Below are 19,971 nucleotides of genomic sequence, written 5' to 3'. Positions count from 1 at the left end.
CCCTCCAGGACATGCTGAACCCAGGGCAGAGGACAGTGCCGGCTGTCCGGGAGTTTTGCCTGAATGACTGAATGAAGAGACACATTCTCGCTTGCTGGTACTAGCCCCGAACTCTCATCTGATAGCGGAAGCAATCACATTTTGAAAAAGCAGCAACTGTTTTTACAACACCAGTTGGTGCCACAGCCTCGGCGGATTTGAAAAAATTCAGAGAGCAACTGGTGTCTTTTTCTCTTCCTTCGGTTCCCTTTGTTAAACTGCCATGTGTTCCTGGGGACCAGATTTCAGGAGATGTGGAGCCTGGAAGAAGTGGGAGAAGGAGGCAGAAGGCGGGCTCCCCACTTCCCCAGGACCTTTGCAACTGGTGGGGTTCGGGCTTTTTTGAGGGTTTATGGGCCCTGCGTGGGCACTTGTGTCGTGCTGCGCCTTGTCATTCCTCTGTCTGGCCCAGCGCCCGGGATGGCGCCATGGTGAGCGTGGTCATGCCAGGCTCTGTCTCTCTCCTCCTTGAGCAGAAAACACAGTGCACTTCTAGTTGGGAAAGTGTGCCAGTCCGGGAAGCACGAACCCCTGGCTCCCTCCAGGTCTGCACAGAACCTGCACTCTCTTTGCTAAAACAAGCAGCCCTTCTCGGCAGAGAGGAGGCCTGCCTTCTGCTTATGCAGAATGTTCTACTCACTGCTTCCGACAGGCCCCAGGCTCATCAAATTCTACTAAATGTCACTTTCAATAAATCCTTGCATGACTTTCTCAAATTAATATGGATTAATTATAAGCATTGATCCCTCATATAAGGCCCTGACTATGTGCCAGGCACGGCGCTGGGCACTTTTTTGTGAATCCTCTCACTCAACATTTGTGAAAACTCCTCGGACTTTTCACTCTCCCCATTTAACAGATGAGAAAACTGAGTCGCGCCCAGGCTAAGTAACATGCCCGTGTTCACCCAGTGGAAGGTGGCAGAGCCAGGTCTCAAACCAGCGTCCTCCTGACCCCAAAGCCCAGGCCTTTCCCCGTGGCACTGTAGTTGGGGCTGGCTCTGTCTGCGCCCCCTCCTGCCCTGCACCCACCTCGTTCCAGGCTGAGGCTGGTGATGAGCACCGGCTTGGCTGCTTTTTTGTAAAATGCTTCTGTCTGCCATGGGCACTGGGTAGGTGGCCCAGGACACCAAGTGTGTGTGTGTGTGTGTGTGTGTGTGTGTGTGTGAGAGAGAGAGAGAGAGAGAGAGAGAGAGAGGAGAAAGAATGAGAGAGTGAGCCGACTGTCCACGTGAAGCAGTGCCTGGAGACTGTCTCCATGATTTCAAGTTAGAAAAGTTTCCTCAATATGCCACGTCAGCTTCTGACTGCAGTCCCGGGCTGTGTGTGGCCCTTTCAAGCTTCAGAACGAGCTGGATGGCGGAGTGGGCATGTACCGGAGACTCAGCTAGGCCCTATGTCATTACTGACCCGAAGCCCCGTGTATCAGTCAGCTCGAGCTGCCATGACAGAATTTCATAGCCCGGGTGGTCAGACGTGTATTTCTCATAGTTCCGGAGGCTGGGAAGTCTGAGATCAAGGTGCCCGCACGTGGCAGAGAAAGAAAGGCTCTGGCGTCTCTTCCTCTTATCAGGACACTAATCCCATCCTGGAGCCCCCACCCTCCTGACCTCATCCATCAGCTCCCAAGGGCCTCGTCTGCAAGTACCCTCGCACTGGGGGTTAGGGCCTCAGCCTATGAATTTGGGGGGGACACATTTCGGTCCACAGGATCCTCTTACACTTCTACAGTCCCCCACCTGTCCTGGTGACCTCGGGATGGCTGCAGACTTCCCAGGGTCTTGGGAAGGGGCTTGGCCAGGGCCCAGGCGAGGCCTGCAGCCTGTGGAGGTATAGTGGCTCTCCTGTCTGTCCTCTGTCCTCTGCTGGGTTTAGCTGCCATCCACCCCCTGCCCCTCCCCCAGCTCGAAGGGCTCCAGGGGACCCAGCAGTCCTCAGGACTTCCGGCTGCACGGTGTGGGTGGCAGGGGTCACCTCCTCCAGGGGAGGCTCTGCGCTTGAGAAGAGTCCCTGGCGACAGGGCCGACCCGCCAAGCGGCAGGCTCTTCCTGTGTCAGGACGACAGTGGAAAGAAAGCGGAAGAGAGTGACGTTCTAGTTCGAAAGAGAACATACACCAGGAAGACGCTGGAGAGTAACTCGAAGGCACCACCTACTTAAGTTCAAGTTGACACGGGTCCACAGTCCCTTGTGTGCGGCTCTCACGGCCGAAGGTCTCTAGACACTGGAAGTTTTTCTTCATTGACTGGGTGGCAACAAACGGCCAGAGCTGACGGGACGCAGCTCGGGACATCTGTATTTACTCCACCCAGAGCCCACGTCTGCGTGTCCTGGGCCGCGGTTCTCGCGGGCTGGCTGTGGAGCTGGGCCCTGGCCCCGGGGGTCCACTGGAACCCACCGGGGGCACACGAGCTCCAGCCCATGGTCAAGTGAGTTTGGGCATCAGATGGGCAGCTTGAAAGGAAACGTGTGATGAGCAGAAGCAGGATGCTTTAATCTCCTGGGAATCATTTTCCAGATAAATAAAAAAACACAGAAGTGTCGAGTCCAATGACGAATGCCGTCCATCCCACACTGGCTCTGTGGATTCCCAGGAGGATGAAGTTTGGCTTCCAGCGCTTTCTACTTTGGCCAGAGTGATGCCATCAGCCTTCTGGGAAGCAGGGCCTCAGATGGTGTTAGGGGCTAAGTGTCCTTAAAAAACGGGGGGAACCTGGACTCCGAGGCAGCTGTGTGCAGAGGAAAGATGACGGGAAGCCTGCAGAGACACTGCGGAGCCCAGGGCTCCGGGAAGCTGGAAGAAGCAGATGGGGTCTTCCTCCTACAGGTTCACAGGGAGCACTGTCCTGCCGACACCTGGATTTTGGACTTCTTTCCTACAGGCTTGGGTGATAAAGTTTGGTGCTAAGCCACCCACTTTGTTACGAAGGCACAGGAAGGTCATGCAAAGGAGCTCCCCAAAGCTGGCCCCCAGGCCCCCACAGCGGCTGGGAGACCCACGAGATGTCCAGGGACTTGCTTCCTCTCTCCTCTCCTCTCAACTGGCTTGGTGTGGGGTGGCAAGAAAAAGCTGAGGTAGGGGAAAAAAAATAAGGGGGCCCCCGCTGTGGCCTGCCGTGGTCTGGGCTTCGTGGGCCAATCCAGAAGCAGAATCGCATTGCTCTGTGAAGAGGGGGCACTGACCGGTCAGCGCCGAGCCGGCTGGGCGCTGGGCCTGCTTGGGCCTGCTTGGGCCTGCCTGGGCCTGCCTGGGCCTGCCTGGCTCAGGGTGGATGTCCCCATCCCTCGGGCGTGGCGTCTTTGCAGGCTTAGTGAGCATAACTACTCGATGTTTCCACTGACGACAGAGCTGTAACAGCTTCTCGAGGCGGGGGAGAGCTCTGAAAGCAGATTCCCAGGCAATTCCATTTGATTCTGAGGCTCCCCTGCAGCCTTTGCTCAGAGAAGCCCACCGAGGTGAAGAAACTAGTTCTTTGCAGATGACTGGGTTCTGAGAAGCAGCCCAGAGCCAAGCCACGGCCTCCTCATCCTCCCAACAAAGGCAACTGTGGCCCCCGAGCAATGCCTGCCTGCCCTGGGCGCCTCCGGAGGGGCCGGGCCCTGTGCAGCCTTCCTGCTCCCGCCTCACTCATTCCCCGCAGGGCAGGGGTCAATATGGGGACACAGGAGTTGGAACCCCCTTGGTTCTGTCTGGTCCTAAGAATGTCCACCTGGAAGCTCGGCCTCCAGGCCACTGCCCCACGTGATCTGGCCCTTCTTCCAGCCTCCCACCATCAGAGTCAGGCAAATGAACCCTTCAGGCCCCAAATGGGGATGTGATCTTGGCACTTACTTTTGGAAGAGGACATACCTTGAGCTGGGTGGGGGAATTGGGCTTCTGCGTGGGTGTCCGAGCCCCTCAGGATGGCAGAGCTGGTTGAGGACAGACCTGAGACACCAAAAGTCAGCCAGAAGTGCCCTCCTCCATGAAAGCAGCAGAGCCCTGCTTGTCTCCTCTGAAGCCCAGGGCAGGACCTGAGATGTTCCGTCTGTGACCTTTGGGCAGGCCTGACAAGCCTGGCCGCGACCTCCATCCAAGGATGCAAGCTCCCGGATGTGTCCTAAAATGCCAGCAAAGGGAGGCAGGAAAAAGGTGTTAATCCAAAACCATCCTGGTGACCAGCACAGCTCCCAGAACAGGGAAAGGACTTGGCCTCTAGGTTCCTGATTTAACGTTTCTCAACAGCGCATAGCGCAGGCTTAAGCTCTCACTCCCTGGCTTTCTTCCTTCCAAACTCCCACCTGTAAAGGAGGGTGCTCTCTGACCTTGGGTTTCTCCACAGCCCTTCTTTTCTCTCTCTGCCGACCGCCACCCCTCTCACACACTCTGTCTGGATCTCACCTAAACCCATGTTTTTGCAGGCCTGACATGCCACTGTCTTCCCAGAATCCTCTCTGTGAGCTCCAGACACACAGAGCCAAGGAACCAGGTCTCTCCCCTTCAAACTCAGCAGGTCAAAAGTCAACCTTTTGATACCCCCCCAGCCGTCTTCCACCTCCATCCTCTTAGGGGGAGGCCCTGACCCATTAGCTCCTTGCACACAATCCTTTGATGGCTCCCTTTTGCTTTAGCTAAAGGCCAACCTCTAGCTGAGCGCTCAGTCGGGCTTCCACAGACTTTTCTAGCTTCTGTTCCCACCCTTCCCACGTGCAGTGCTCCCTGATACACCATTGGTGGTGGTGGGTTACTTGTTAAAGTGCCTAGGGGTGCAACAGGCAGTTAATGCTCAGCTCAGAGTCCAGGGGTGCTAAACATCCCGTCCTTGGAGGTGCAGGACACCCAGAAGGCTTCCCCTGCCCCACACCCACTGCCCAGCGCCAGTCACACCATGTTTCCCAAAGGCTCGGGCCCTAATCCCCCCCGTGCCTCTGGAGCCCCTCTGCCAGACAAGCCCTTCCCCAGCTTCTTCATCTGGCTCGCTCCCATCTGTTCTCTACATCTGCCCCGCATCCCTTTTGCGGACTGTGTTCTAACCGGCAGACTGGGTCCTATATGCTGCGGGGGTACCCGCATCCCAAAGGGAAAGGCTTTCGGGGCCTTGAGGGGCAGGAACTGTGACTTTCCCGCTGGCCCCTCACCACCATGTGAGCTCCTTGAGGTCAGGCTCCAAGCCTACAGAAGGCCCCTGGGAATAGAGTGAGTGACCCAAGTGTTAGCTTTTCAGGGACTCTCCTGGTCCTCCATCCAGAAAAGTGAGTCTACCTGTTTCTTTCTGCAGGAGTTGTCCAAGCTGGGCCTGAACAGCGACGTGAAGGTGGAGCTGCGGATTCTTCAGCTGCCTGTAGATTACAGGGAGGTGAAGCAGAGGGTCACCAGAATCTGGGAAGATCTTCGACCGCAAGTAAATGATGGCTGTGGAGGCAGTGAGGCTGGGGGCTGCGGTGGGATGATGACGTGGTGGAACCCCAGAACCTGTGGACCCCTGGACCCTGGTTCTAGGGTTGATGGTTGAGGTGCACCCTGCCCCATGTCCCACCAGTAAGGTCCCACCCAATTTTCTAAGGTTCTGGGTCTGTTCGTTAAAGTTTAAGTTGAAATACAGAATGGATCTTGGAAGAAGATTCTGGAGAGAGAGAAGGAGGAAAGTAAATGGAATCTTCACTCCTCGCCAGGACTCAAAGATAGTTTCCAACAAACGGATAGGGTCTTGGGTTAGGTCCCAGTCATGGCCATGCACAGCAGGTTGGCTGTGAGGTGAAGCTGGAGACAAGGACCTTTTGGGCCTGGAAGGGCGGTCGGTGGGTGGCCTGTCTGGGGAGGTCCGATCTTCATCACTTCCAGCCTTTTCTATCCGAACAGAGTCATTATATAAAAAACTGGTACAACAAATGTCCAAAAAATGGGAAGACCAGATGATGAGATTAACACAACACACCCCATCCCACCATTAAGACAACTGTCCCAGGTGTTTCTATAAAATGCTCCACGGCTATTTTTTTCAAAGAGGAAAAATAATAAGCTCAAGAAATCCTAACAATATTTTATCACATTGTTACTAACTTCCTTTATTAGAGTTTCACAAAAGAGTTGGAAGATTCCCCAGAAACACTAAGCTTCTCCTATGCTAGTCTTAGCTACCGGGGGACCCCGAGGGAAAAGACGGGGAATACATTACCCTGCAAGAATATTTGCCCCTATAAAAGGAGTTAAATTAAATGCCACATGGGTTTCTATCCAGCTGGTTTTCATCCCCGCACATTCATTAGGGGAGGTCGGCGGGGAAGCCCCGAGGGTGTGTGCCGGATCTGGTCTTTGCGATGCTTTGCACCCTGTGCTCTCGCCGGGCTTGGCCCTTCAGCAACATCCGGGCAGCAGAGCACGACTCAGTTTCCCTAACCTCTTGGCTGCCGCGTGTGCGGACGCAGCTCGCTGTGCACATCGGCATGGACGCCTCCGCCAAGGCCATCGTTCTGGAGCAGTGCGCCAAGAACCGGGGCTACCGGGACGCCGACATCCGGGGTTTCCGGCCGGCACGCGGCGAGTGCCTTCCGGATGGCCCGGAAGTGATCGCCTCGGAGGTCAGCATGAAGGCGGTGAGCAAGCGCGTGGCCGTGGAGGGCGTGGAGGTGACGTTTTCTCGAGATGCCGGCAGGTACATCCTGCGGGTGTCGGGTCCCTGAGGGGGTAGAGGAGGGGGAATGACCACGTGCTCATGCGGTGCCACCCCGGGCGGCTCCTGCAGACCCCCAAGTTGTCACCCCCGCCCCGGGTCTCGACCCCGAGGCCCCCGCCTCCCACCCTCACCCCCACCCCCACCCCGACCCCGGCCTTTGGTGAGTGGATAGAGATGGGAAGGCATGTTTTGAGAGCCACTAAGGTTTTGTGGATGCTTTGTTTTTCTTTACTGAGGCCCAAGTTGTGACTCCACTCTTCCGATTTAGCTCCACATAGAGATGAATTTACCTTGGTTCCTCCAAACTCTGACCCCCAGTAGGTAGCTTCTCCACCCCTCCCCCCAAGAAAACGAACAAGCGACTCAGTAGACATGAAGGAGAGGGGTTCGGGTGTAAAGGTGTTTGGGACTAGTTGTTTGAAAATCTGGTCCCTTCCTAGGCTCGGCTACTTGCTGATTGTAGAATCAGTCTCTACCTGGTTCATTCCCAGCAACGCTGTCTTTCGGAGGCAGAAGAACAAAACCTAATTCTCCCTAGGTGGCAGCCCAACTTCCTCATGCTTCGGGGATGCTGCATTGTCCCTTTTGCTTCCATTTCCCCGGGGTTAGAGGCTGGCTCAGGGAGTAGTAACGTGGCATTTCGTGTGGTTGCAGATATGTCTGCGATTACACCTACTACCTGTCTTTGCATCATGGAAATGGGTGCGCGGTCCTCATTCACGTGCCTCCGTTATCCCGTTGGCTCCCAGCCAGGCTGCTGGGAAAAGCCCTGCAGGTCATCATCCAGGCCACGCTGAAGGAGCTGAGAAAGCCCGATCTCAAAGCCTGGTTTGCAGAAAACTCAACTGCCGCGATTCCAGCCCAAGGGAACCAATTGGGGGACTGCTTTGGAGAAAATTAAATGTTTCAATCCTGTGCGCAGAGTTCAACTGTGCTTTGAGAGACTTTTAAAAAATATCTTGTAAAACAGTTTACACAGAGGAAAGAAAGCTCTGAATTAGCCCAACGAAATCACAAAGGGTTATTTTATTGTCAGAAGAAAGAACACTCTGAAAGGCAGACATTTCACAAGGGATTAACTAGCTTCAGTTATGGTTTTTCATGACAATAAAATGAAATCCTAGTTTGTTTGTTTTTTTTTTTTTTTGTCTCTTAAAAAGACTGTGCAGGGGCCTGTGGGATCCTGCCCGGATTGCTAAGACTGCAGACCTGTTGGGCAGAGCTGCATGTGATGGGTTGATCTGTGGCCAGCTGGCCAGAGGGGAACACAGGCGGAGCGGCCACTTGGTTCCCCTTCCCTGGCTTCCACCCTCATGCGTCCAGGTGCTGGGTGCAGCTTCTGACCCCCAAGTCTCTAGTGTTTGGTTTTTCTTTTTCTACTCTTTTTTAAAAATTGTGTTTAATACGCATAACATAAAATTTACCCTTTTAACCATTTTTCACTGTTTATGGACATTCACTTGTTGTGTAGTCATCACCACTGATGTATCTCAGGAACTTTTTCAGCATCCCGGACTGAAACTCTCCCCCATGAAACAGCATCCTCCCCTCTCCCCCTAGCCCTTAGCAACCACTATTCCACCTTCCATCTCTGAATTTGACTACTCTAAGGACCTTGTATACATGAATCACACTATTTGTCCTTTTGTGACTGGCTTAGTTCACGGAGCATAATGTCTTCGAGGTTTATGCGTGCTGTAGCGTGTGTCAGAATTTCCTTTTTTAGACTGAGTAATATTTCATTGTATGTATAGATCACATTTGGTTTATTCAGTCATCCTTTGGTGGACACTGGGTTGCTTCCACCTCTTGGTTATTATGAGTACTACTACCGTGTACACTGGTATGCAAAAATGTGTTAGAGTCCCTAATTTCAGTTGTTTTGTTTATATACCTAAAAAGGGGAATTGCTGGATCGTAAGGTGTTCCTACGTTTAAGTTTTTGAGGGTCCGCCATACTGTTTTCCATGGCCGCTGCACTATTTTATATTCCTAGCTGTGGTGTTTGGTCTTGAAGCAAAGGATAATAGCTAGGTTTGGCTTCTCTGACATGTTGGGTGTTATCCCTACTTTTTAGAAACAGAATCTCCCCTTTTCAGCTATCATGTTCACTTTGGGCAAACTCTGCACTGGCTCTTGGGCCAAGCGGCTGAAAGTGAGGTTTTGCTTGTCTAGTGTTTTCTGGGGGCAAATATCCATTGAGATACATTGGTTTTTGAAGGAAGGGGTTGACGGTGGCGGTGGCTAAGCTCTGGGAAATTTCTTGTTTTGGTGTTGTGCTCACAGCTATCACTTTCACTTAATTACGATAAAAAAAAAAAGCATCGTTTACTTAGGGTCCAGATTCTGGCACTATACGGAAAAGCACTTGCAACTTCATAACAAAGGAACCAGGCAGCCTTGCTTGCTTTACCCTTAGCTCTCTGGCATGCTTGAGCCGTTGGTACAGACTGTACAGGACCCCTTTTGCAAATGAAACTGGCTTATTTGACATAAAACAGATCAGAGTCACATTGGAGCAGATCAGAGCCAGCCAAGTGGGGTGGGATGGTATGGCCAGCACGTATAAGTCCGGCTGCGTGGTTGTGAACGTAGCGATCCTTCTGTATTTGTACGCAAACACCTGCTGCCCAGAGCCCTGCCCCCTCCCGTACTGTAGCTTCTGTCCCTGGCCGGGGGCAAGCAGGGGGCGTCAGGGACCCTGCTTCAGGGTTATTTCAGATTGCTTGGCCCCAAGCCATACACATTTTACAAACTTTTAGATGTCATCCAGCAGGGAGGCCCAGGGCTTCCTCTTGATGAACGTCTCCGTCATCTCTCCCTGGGTGACCTCCGGTGTTCCTGAGGAAGACCCGCAGAGGGCCTGTTCCCTCCGGGTCTAAGCGGCCTGCCATCCCCTGTGCATACACACTGGGGCCTGTTTGCCTGGGGCTGACGTGCGGTGGTTCGGAGTCCGTTTGAAAGCTGACCCTGTGTAAACAGGTTGAACTCTGGGTTGGTCACTTAATAGTTGGGGGATTCGCGGGCCTGTCTGTGGGTTTGCTCATCTATAAAAAATAAAAACCCTTCCTTTGCAGAGTTGTGAACATCCGGTGAGAGAATGGGTGTGCGAGTCGGTCAGTGAGGAGCATATACTGTACAAACACACCTCACTGAGTGCGGGCTCCTGGCTGGACCTGTGCGGGCAAATACGGAAATAGCCCCGCTGGGTCTGTGGTCTTCAGGGTGGCACAGTGCGGGGGGGGGGGGGTGGCGCCAGCATTGTCATGACCCCGCATCCTCATCCTGAGAAGAGACTGCTGCTGCTTCTGGCGGAGGGCAGGTGCCGAGTGCCCCGTGGCTGGCTGGAAGCAGCATTCGCCCGCACGGGACCCTCCTGTGTCCACCTCGCCGGCAGCCCGCATGCCCACCCGAGCCTCGGAGCGGAGCCTTGAGCCTGCCTGAAGTCATCAGCCATCTAGTGACGTTCGAGGTCAGGTGCCGGCCAGTCCGTGACAGTGGTGAGCAAAAACCCCTGGGCAACACCGAGAGCTTGAGAGAGTCCTGTGTCTGGCTTTTGTTTTTAGGTCCAAATATTTGTGAGACTCGCCAGATCTTAAATAACCGTGGCCTTTGATTTCCTTCTACCGCCTACACCTTGCTATTCAGCCCTTTATATGGTGGCCTGACTTTGTTTCAGGGGGCATTTCCTGTGATCAGAGTTCAGTGAAATGATCAGCTTGCCCTCCACCCCCCAATGTGTCTGTGCATCTCTGGTCTGACTCCAGAACACTTACAACTTGTTTCCTTTGAACATATATTCACATTTCTTACTATGGCCGTTTCCCCCCGCAATAAAACGGTGCCCGGATTGTAGAGGCCCCAGGACAGGCCCGGATCATCAGCTAGAAGGTGACATTCTGAAGGCTTCCAGCGAGCCGCAGCCTGTGTGCGCTTGCCTGGCTCTGACCTGCACCCCGAGTCGGTCTGCTGGCTGCGAGGTACCAACAAGGACAGGGAAATGTGAAGTGTGAGTCCTTTGTCCCAGAGTCACCTAGCAACCCTGCCCCGGCCTCACTTCTGTCAGTGGGAAGATACAGGAGAAGTCTACAGATCAGTCAAAAATGAAGTACAGATTTCGGTATTTTATGTATTCACATTTTCTTCGAGCTGATTTAATGGAGTGAGAAACAGAATAGCTTCCCTGTCTTCAGCAGCAGTTTGCATGCCGAGAAGGTTCAGCTGTCAGAAAGCAAGTAAAGCCCTTCCGCGGAACACCTCCGAGCGACATGTGTGAACACACATTCCACACGTGGCTCGGCTTCTCTGCCTCAGAAGCGTGGTGATTCTTCCAGAAGGGGGGGGGTAACCAAATCAGACACCAAAAATGCATACAGAATTCTTTTATTTAACTTAAACCATGTAGTACTTTAACTACTAGAAAAAAGCAGAGTAAGAGAAACTAAAGTTGCCTTAGCTTCAGCCATTCAAAATAGACAGTTTCTTTTTTTTCCCATAATGTAAAGAATCCAGAGTATATCGCAGTAACATGAATAAATTCTTACAACAGAATATACAAAAACATTTTGAAATTTTTTTCATCTACTGATTTTTTTATATAAACAGAGGAATTTTTTTTTTAGGAATAATTTATACACAGAAAGTCATTTTATGTAACAAATTGGCCATGTTATTACCTTTTTTTTTTTTTACTTTTTTAAAAAACTTTTTTTAAACAAGAAAACTCATAAAATGCATTATTTGCGATGCATCCATTCCATTGCGCCTTCTGGTTTGATTCTTTTTTTTTTTTTTTTTTTTGTCCCAGAGGTAGACATACTCTGGCAAACCTCTCCCTCAACCTCACTGGCTTAGAAAGCAGACAGGTGTTCCCGCCGAGCATCCCTTCCACCTGCGGGTGTGTCTATGCAACGGCAAACATCTGAATGAACAGTTGAACACAAAGAAAACTAATTGTTTCTGGACCTTTCTCCCATGTAGTGCAAAACATCCAGATGTTCCTACCGATGGAGATCTTATGGAGAAGTGTAGACATGGCCAATAATCCATGGGGAGCTAGAGGAAATGGAGTCCAACTGAAACACACTGTTGTGTGTGTGTCGTTTGTACTTAAAGGACTTGGTTTGGACTGGAAAAATGTGTCTTCGGTGTTCTGCCTTAAATAAAATAAATAGGGTCTCTTCCTTGTTACAACAAAGCGAGAATCACGATATGAGGCATGTAAGCAAACGGCCTGTGTGCGCCAGAGTTATCATCGTTCGTGTGATAAGTCTGCATGCTGTGATCACTGTGGAACCAACAGCGGTGCCATCGAGGCCTTCCCTCTCCAGGCATTGCACGACCGTGGTGACAAGCAACCCAGCCCAGCCCAGCCGCTCAGGAGTGCCACGGGCACTGCCGGGCTGCAGCACCTCTGCTGTGTCCTTGGCCAATGAGGTTCTTTCAGTCCGTTAAAGTAGCTACACTCCAAAGGGAAATGACCAGTAAAAGATGATCCCCTTCCCAACCAGAGGGTTCTGGAAGACCAAGATACTGAAGATACAGAACTACTTCTTAAATCACCATCTTTCCTTTGTTATAAACTAGGGCACAAAGCATGGGGGGGAAAGAGGGTGAACCACGGCCTGGATCAGGGAGAAAAAAAATCTTTTTTTTTTTTTTTTTTTTTTGGCATTTTGTAAAGCTAGCTAGGAAACAGGTGTCCTAAAAAAATGGATCACAAACACACATTTGCACACACAGAAAAAAGTGTCTTTAAATTATTTTCGGCAATTATAAACTACAAACATTTTATAAAATTATTCTATGTTCTTACAAAAATGCAATGAAACATTTAATTAGTTCTTGTAAACCAGATCTTCGTCAACTGACTACCCGTAATCTACTGGACTTAAGAGCCCTATTGAGAACGCTAATGAGTGACTAATTAGAACAATGTTTACCAGAAAGATGTGGACACACACAAACGTGGACATACAGATGAGTGATCATTATGTTCTTGCATAAACAAAATAAAACAAAACCCTAAAGTCATGCCCCAGAGCTGACCACTGACGGGTGCGGTGCAGTCCGCGCTCCTGACAGATCGCGCTGGGCTCTGCTGCAGCCGTGTCCAGAGCAGGGCGCGCGGTTTCTCTGTCGGAACCAAATGCCCGCGGATGACTGGTGAGCCTTGATGTGGTCTGATACCTTCAGAAACCATCAGGTTCAAAACATGGCCCACACTTCTTCCCAGCCCCGTCCCCTTCTGCTCGCCAGTCTTCGCTTCGCTTCATGTCATGCCCCTGTTACAGTGGTTTCCTACTGCCTCGTCATCCCACCGTCAAGGAGCGTCCAGTCTGCTTTTTCTCTAAGTGATCAATGAGTCATCTAAGCTGGAGGCCCGAAACGAAACCCTCTGGCCTGTCCAAGGTCTGTATCTTCAGCATCTCTGGCAACAGAGGTTCAATCTAGACAACATCCTCTCTTGAAATTCTCATTTGTACCACCGACTAGTCAGAGGAGAGTAAGAAAGGTTGACTTTCATCACTGGTGCTTAGAGGGTGGATCTGGTCCGTATCTCCCAATGCTGCTTAGCCCAGGAAATTAAAAACAAAAACAAAAACAAAAACAAAAAAACAGCCGACAAACACAAAAGTAACAGTAACAAAAGAACAAACCCCAAACCTTAAATGTATTAGTGGGACTGCTGGCATGGGCCCAGGCGGACCGTGGAGCATTACGGCCAACTGGAGGGTGCCTATGTTTCGGAAAGGAGTTGCCTTTGACATCAGCCACCCTAGGGGGACCAAGCAGTGACAGCCGAGGACCTTGGACCAAGCATCCTAGCCTCCTCACTGATCTGAGCTAGTGCGACCTTGCCGCGACCGACAGCGGCCCGCATCACGCACAGCCACCTGCCACGAGAGGTGAGCTGCTACGAGGCCTTGGTGGAACCAACTGGCCTAGAGTTTGGCATCAGACTTGGCTTGTAAATCCGTTACCCCAGCCAAAGCACATCACCTCCTGCCAAGCATTTTGCCGTTGGGTAGTTGCACAATAAGCACGGTTTTTTCTCTTTTACCAAGCCACGTTTCCTCCCATCGAAATGTTGTCCCAAGTCCTAAGAAACAGGCTGGAAGGAGAGGCCAGTGTCGGCCATGAACACAGTCTTCCGTCTTCCACGGAGGAAGCTCATTCCAATTGTGTGTCAAACGTCAGGACATCCCATAAAGGAGAGCTGGGGTGGTCTGGGTATCACACAGCTGAATTCGACAGTGTCTCCAGAATACACCAGCCCCTGCTGCCTCGGGGAAGGGCCGTGTGTGCTAATGACTCTAATGCTCACATCAAGTCAATGACGTGCCTCAGTGGTTCAGGTCACTTCGAGCGCTGTGAGCTGCTGTCAGGAGGAGGTTGCATGGAAAATGCCACAACTCAGCTGATTAGATTATTTGGAGCATACAAAAGAGAAAAATCAAGAAGAGGCGGGAAAATCAGCATAAAATTAGGCTAGAACTGTGGATAGATGATGCCTTGGGACAGTCAAGGTGGGTGGCTTGGTCCAGTAAAATGACTGCACCATCACACAAGCAAAATTTTCTTTTATTTAAGTGTTTCTAAAGCATTTGTTATGATGGGCACTACACTATTAGTGTTTTCTTTCTACTTAAAGAAAAACCACCTACAAAAAACAAAAACAAAAGGACACCAACAACTCGGACAGTTTAAACAAAACCCTTGTAACCAGCTGAATGATCTGTAGAAATCCAGTTGTAGAAACCGGTAGGTATGTGCAAAAGAGAAGCGGCCACTATTCCAAGGGGTCACCTACAGTGTGGAAGAAGAAAACCCTGATCCAACAGGATTTCTCAGTGACCTTAAGACGCCAGGGGCCTTGGGAAAAGAGGGTAGTGTTCTCGCAGGAGGAAGAGCGCTCCTGAGCTCAACTGCAGTACTAGAACTGAAAGGAGCCAGCCACGCTTGGGGAAGACCCCCACCACGCTCCCCGATCGAGTCACCAGTGCCTGTGAGAGCAGCTGCTGGAATCGGCATAGGCGCCATCCACCCCCGTGAGCAGCAGCGGGACGGGATGGAGGCGCAGCCCTGGCGGGAGGCAGGCCACCCCAGAAGGAGGCTGGGCGCCGACCACCGGCCCTTTCCAGCCCAAAGGTTTGGTCTCTGTTTTCCCCGGGGGGAGGAGCTGAGGGTGAAGTGGAGGAACGTCTGGGGCGGGGGTGGGGGGGACTTGTCTCCTCTGTACGTCCTGAATGGGACCGGCTGACAGGTCAGGAACCCCCGCATTCTCCCGCAGGCCCGGCGGACTGAGCTCTCAAAAGCACTGATGGGGCTGCACCACTGACCTCGAGCCAGCGCAGCGACAGCACGTCCCCACCTCGGGCAGGGCTGGCCCACGGCGGCCAGAGCAGCGGCCCGAATCCGAACATCGCACCTTTCCAGGTAGGATTCTAACCCAGAGACCGACGGCCTGCCCCCTTGGGTACTTCCTGTCCTCCAAACCTAGGAACCGAGCGCTCTTCCAAAGACAGAATCTGTCATTCAAGCGGACGAAGGCCGTTTCAAGGGCAGCCAGCCTGGGACAGCCGAGCAGCCTCCCTGCGGCGCGTCTGGGCGCGCTGCACAGTGTGGGCGCCCCGGGCCGGGAGGAGGGAAATCCTGACACCTCACAACCTCTTAGGAAACCAAGTTCGGAGAAGAAGAGCAAAAACAACACAAAACGAGACATCTCAGGAAAAGGCAAGCTGTCTGACATGCGTGGAGAGGTGTATTAGTGTTGCTTCGACCACGGAATATAGCCTGGCCTCTCCCTGCCTCGCCTGGTGTGTGTGGCCTGTGGTGTGGATGAGGTTACCAGTATCAACGGCATGTTGTCAGGTGCTGAGAAATGTGAGATGTATTCTTTTGTATATATACACATATAAAAAATAAGAGTGAGGTAGATAAATGCTTCAAAACCAAAACCAAAACCAAAACCAAAAAAAAAAAAAACCAACAAAAGCAAAAAAACCCAAAAACTGTCCTGTCTTATACACACACACACACACACACACACACCACACAAAACCCTTTTCTCAGTATTTAAATTCTTAATGGGGCTTCTCTACAGTGATTGAAACTGGTATCACAAAATAAATTAAAAGAAAACTCCTACATATAATACCTTCTTAATTAACTTTTTTTTCTCATTTTTTTTTAAGGGAAAAAAACTATGGGACAGAGGCTAGAGAAAATCGCAGGACTGAAGCTACCGACAAGCAGAAAAGCACTACACACTTGCTTTCTCGTGTTTAATCTCCAGTCACAACTAGCAATCATCATATTTGAGCTTTGTTCTTACTCATAATTTAAACATTTCCATCCCAGAAGCAACTCGTGTGCTGTCATCACTCTGGTGAGAAGTGCTAAAAACTAAACAAAACAAGACCCCCGGGCCCCGAGGCCTTGGATTCCTGGCCAAGGAAAAGTGCGCCAGCGCCCGGGCTCTGGTCCCCTGGGAGCCAGCATGGGGGGACTCCCCGGCCATCGCGGTGGTGCTCGCCCCGACCTGGCCCTCCGGCTGGCAGACCTGGCGGGGCACCTGCCGCCACCACGAGGGGGCTGCCCCTGCCGCCCCCTCCTCACCAGTGCCCAGGAGGTGCCTGGGGATTTTGGGGTTCTAAAGACAGGTAGGTCGGTCTGGAGGGTGGTGGCGGGAGCCGCAGAGGGGCCCACTGCACCCTGGGACTCAGCAGCTGGTTCTCATGGGATGGAAGGATTAAATATCCATAAAAAAAATAGTAATCCAAATGCCTAGTGTCTGCAGTTAAAACTGCTGTTGTACCCAAGAATTAAAAAAATAGATATATGTGTGTCACAACCAAAACAAAGGTGAGGGAAAGAGAAGGTGAGACTTTCCAACAAGGGTGACTATAAACACTGAACAAGGATGTGCGAAATATTTAACCTTTTTTTCTGACCTGAGTTTGTATCATGTCTTGCACTGTAACAGACTCCAGCGCTGTGAGAGCAGGCTGAGGAGTGGGGTGCCGGCACACCAGGGCCTGCCCCTGGGGGTGCCGCCTGCTGCCTGCCTGCTTCCCTCGCCAGCCTCGTGCCCACAGAGCCTCCGGGTTAGAACGTAACTAACGGGCAGGGGGAGTGGGGAGGGGAGGGTGTATTTATAAAAAGGCATCAAACAGTTCATGGCAAATTATGTCATAGAAGTATCAGTTACTGGGAAGAGAGGAAGAAAGTCACGCACGCTAGTACAAAGCATAAGAAGTTTCTTGGAGTGAGCAGAAAGGGAAGAAGGGTAGACCTGAAGGTTTTCATAGATTAAATCCACAAAGATAAAGGACAAAAAAAATAGCAGCTTTTTTTTTTTTCTGTACAGACGTATAGATGAATATCTGAACCGTAAAAAAGTTATAAAAGTGACATTAAAGACGATGTGTATGCAAATGTTTCATGGTCTAACATAGAACTGTAAGAACCATGAAGAAGTCCTAGTAACAGAGAAAATGTCAACAAAGCTTAGAATGCTTGAATCCATTTACTGCTTTTCTTCTTACTGTTGTGGTGGTGTTTGAATTTCTTTCCTTGCAAACCTGCATAAACAGTTGGGCTGAGTCCCTGGAAACCCCTTCCCATCTGTGTCCTGGGGGGCCGGGAGCGGGGGGCCGAGATGGGGGGACAGGAGACTGGCACGTGGACGACCTTTCCTTAAAGCCTGTCTGCCAGGCTCTCGACAGGGCCTGTTTTCTCCAGAATTCCTGGGGGCTAGCACGTGGGGGTGGGGAAGAGGGGGTTCAGCCTCTCCCAGTCTCCACTGAGAGAAAAATCCCATTCTGTCCACTTCCCCCAAATAATAACCTAGTCAAAAGCAACTAGACCTGTGTGAACGTAAGACTGGAAAAGAACACCAGGGGCAATCGGATGGAGTGCAGCCTCAACGTGGCTCTTAAATGGCGTGACTAGATACCATGCTCGCCCCATGCCTCTGGAAACAAGGAAATAAGTGCCGGGATCAGGAGGGAGGAAGTTGAGGGTTTTGGCAGAATTTGGCAGCATTAAAATGGTAACAACCTTGAATGAATGATGGCCCTTTTTCAATTTCTTAAGTCCCTAAAAAGGTGAAAGATACAGTTAAAAAAATTCCGTCTCAACGTGTTTTTTTGTTTTGTTTTTGTATAAAGACCTACGGTGACAGGCAGGTGTGTATGGGGGCAATGTGGGGCCACCGGGAGGGACAGCCAGTTCCTCAATCTGATCAAAAGGGCGTCCCGGCTGGGCTTGCGGCAAAGGTTTTTCCATTATGAAGCAGAAAGAAAGAGAAAGGTGAGAGAGAGAAAAAGGAAAGAGGGAGGGAGGGAAGGAGGAAGGGCAGGAGACAGGTCTGAGAGAAGTGACGGGGAAAGCGTGAGGAGACTCGATTCTCGAATGTTCTGTTGCTATTAAGTGTTGTCATTAAGGTTCTTAAAGGCCCATGTCAGTTAAGGGTTCGGGCAGGGAAATAAAAAGCTGCTTGCATATTGAAAAAAGGAACATCCCAAATGTGTTTACTGCAGAGAAGCCGTCTCCCGTGGGCAGCATTGGCAGTTCTGAAGATCCACTGAGGTACAGGAGGCTGTGAATAGATTGTTAAAACTCTCTCCCCCCACCCGCCGCCCAGCGTGCACACACGTTACTGTTTGCACGGGATTCGGGATCCGAGGATCAGCAGGTCGAAGACTGGGGCAGAGGCAAGGCCCTCTCGTTCTTGCGTCCCCCGTTCATGTGCGCGTAAGGCTGTCTCTCATCGAAGCTGGCTCGGAGGACCAGCACGCCGGGGCCTGGGCCGTTCTCGGCCTTGTGTCCTGAGTGTCTGTCGGGCAGCGGCAGGGAGGACGAGGAGGCGGAGGGGTCCAGGGGGACGCTCTCCATGTTCTCGGGCTCCAGGTCCAGCTCCTCCGGCTCGGGCGGCTTGTTCTCCTCGCTGTAGTAGAAGGAGACCTCCCGGAAGCCGGGCTCCATCTCGTCCTTGATGCTGCTGATGATCTCCAGGAAGGAAGGCCTCATCTTGGGGTTGTACTGCCAGCACATGCGCATCAGTTCAAACCTGCGGGGAGACAGACGGGAGGTGGGCCCCGCCGCCGTGGTGGCCGTGGCCGGCAGCCTCCCGGGCCACTCGCTGCGGTCTCTCTGCAACGCCTGGCCACCGAGAGCACTGCAGACGGCACTGCCGCCTCACCGAGCCTCTGCCTTTCTCTCTCGATGGCCCCAGGAGCCTCGGCTTCTCCTGTCTCGTGTCCCACCTCGGCTTTCACTTCACCCGGGACCCAGGACCCTCCTCGGGACAAGACCTGAGCGCTCATTTCCCGAGGAGGACAAATCTAGGCTCACACACAGTCTGTCATCACAGGTATTATGGTGACAGCGCTAAGACATAAAAACGGGCTCCTGGGCGGCACAGTCGGTGAAGCATCCGACTCTCAGGGTCAGCTTAGGTCGTGATCGTAGGGTTGTGGGATCGAGCCCCGAGTCGGGCTCTGCGCCTCAGCAGGGAGTCTGCTTGAGATTCTCTCTCCCTCTGGCCCTCCCCCAGTCTCTCTCTAAAATAAATAAATCTTTTAAAAAGAAATAAAAACAACCTGCACAGCATTCTATTTAAAGCATCCCTTGTAGCCACTAATCGAACATTATTATTTCCGGAATTAGAGTGCTGGAAACCTCTGGTGTCTCTGTACTGAGGGTTAGGAGTGATCACAGCCATCCACACAGTGAGCTCTTCTAATCCCACCTCTGCTTTAAGCTTCCCCCAGTGGCTGGGGACGGCAGGCAGGGGACCCGCAGAACAGGCAGTGAGGCGGCCTGGTGACCGGTGGAAGGAGCACGTGTTCCAAGTGGCCCCGGGCCCATCCAGCCCGCCCAGGCTGCCTGCTGTGTGCCCCAAGACGCAGAGCCCGGCCTCGGATCCAGGCTGTGCCTAGCTGAGTGACAGTCCCAATGACGACCTGCGGCCAGAGCCCAGCAAGGCAGGAGGGGCCGGCCCTGTGCAAGAGTCCCCGCCCAAGCAAGGGGCAGGCATTGAACACAGGGTGACGCCCGTGCTGGGTCTCACCAGCTGGACCATGATGGCACTTGGGCCGCAAACCTTTGCAAAGCCCTGAGTCAAGTGGATCCCCAGGAGTCTTCCTAGCAACATGGGACGGGGCCCCCAGAAAGCCGGAGGCTGTACCCGGAAGGAGAAAGAAGGAATGGTGTGGTGTGGCCAGCCGACCTAGGGGAGGCCTGGGCTTTGCCAAGAATTCAGGCTGGCCCCAG

General features: G+C 52.1%; 2 protein-coding genes across 3 annotated transcripts in view; one reads left to right on the top strand and one right to left on the bottom strand.

Annotated features, from left to right (window-relative positions):
- PGPEP1L (pyroglutamyl-peptidase I like) overlaps positions 1 to 7,817 on the top strand; it is a 36,859-nt gene extending 29,042 nt beyond the window's left edge. The window contains exons 3-5 of one of the 2 annotated variants that reach the window (XM_044388378.3): positions 5,296 to 5,418; positions 6,443 to 6,669; positions 7,440 to 7,817. In XM_044388378.3, the coding sequence (XP_044244313.2) occupies positions 5,296 to 5,418; positions 6,443 to 6,669; positions 7,440 to 7,641 (552 nt within the window). In that variant the 3' untranslated portion in view covers positions 7,642 to 7,817. Of the gene's footprint in view, positions 1 to 5,295; positions 5,419 to 6,442; positions 6,670 to 7,344 lie in introns of both variants that reach the window. The other variant, XM_044388376.3, reaches the window with a different exon arrangement.
- Positions 7,818 to 11,057: 3,240 nt separating this feature from the next.
- IGF1R (insulin like growth factor 1 receptor) overlaps positions 11,058 to 19,971 on the bottom strand; it is a 296,305-nt gene continuing 287,391 nt past the window's right edge. Inside the window, exon 21 of the mRNA XM_026510374.4 lies at positions 11,058 to 18,766. Coding sequence (XP_026366159.1) covers positions 18,385 to 18,766 — 382 coding nt within the window. The 3' untranslated portion in view covers positions 11,058 to 18,384. The remainder of the gene's footprint in view (positions 18,767 to 19,971) is intronic.

The sequence above is a fragment of the Ursus arctos genome, unplaced genomic scaffold, assembly GCF_023065955.2.
Source record: "Ursus arctos isolate Adak ecotype North America unplaced genomic scaffold, UrsArc2.0 scaffold_28, whole genome shotgun sequence".
NCBI lineage: Eukaryota > Metazoa > Chordata > Mammalia > Carnivora > Ursidae > Ursus > Ursus arctos.
The sequence above is the reverse complement of the archived record's forward strand: the minus strand, read 5'-3'. Positions and strand labels throughout refer to the sequence as shown.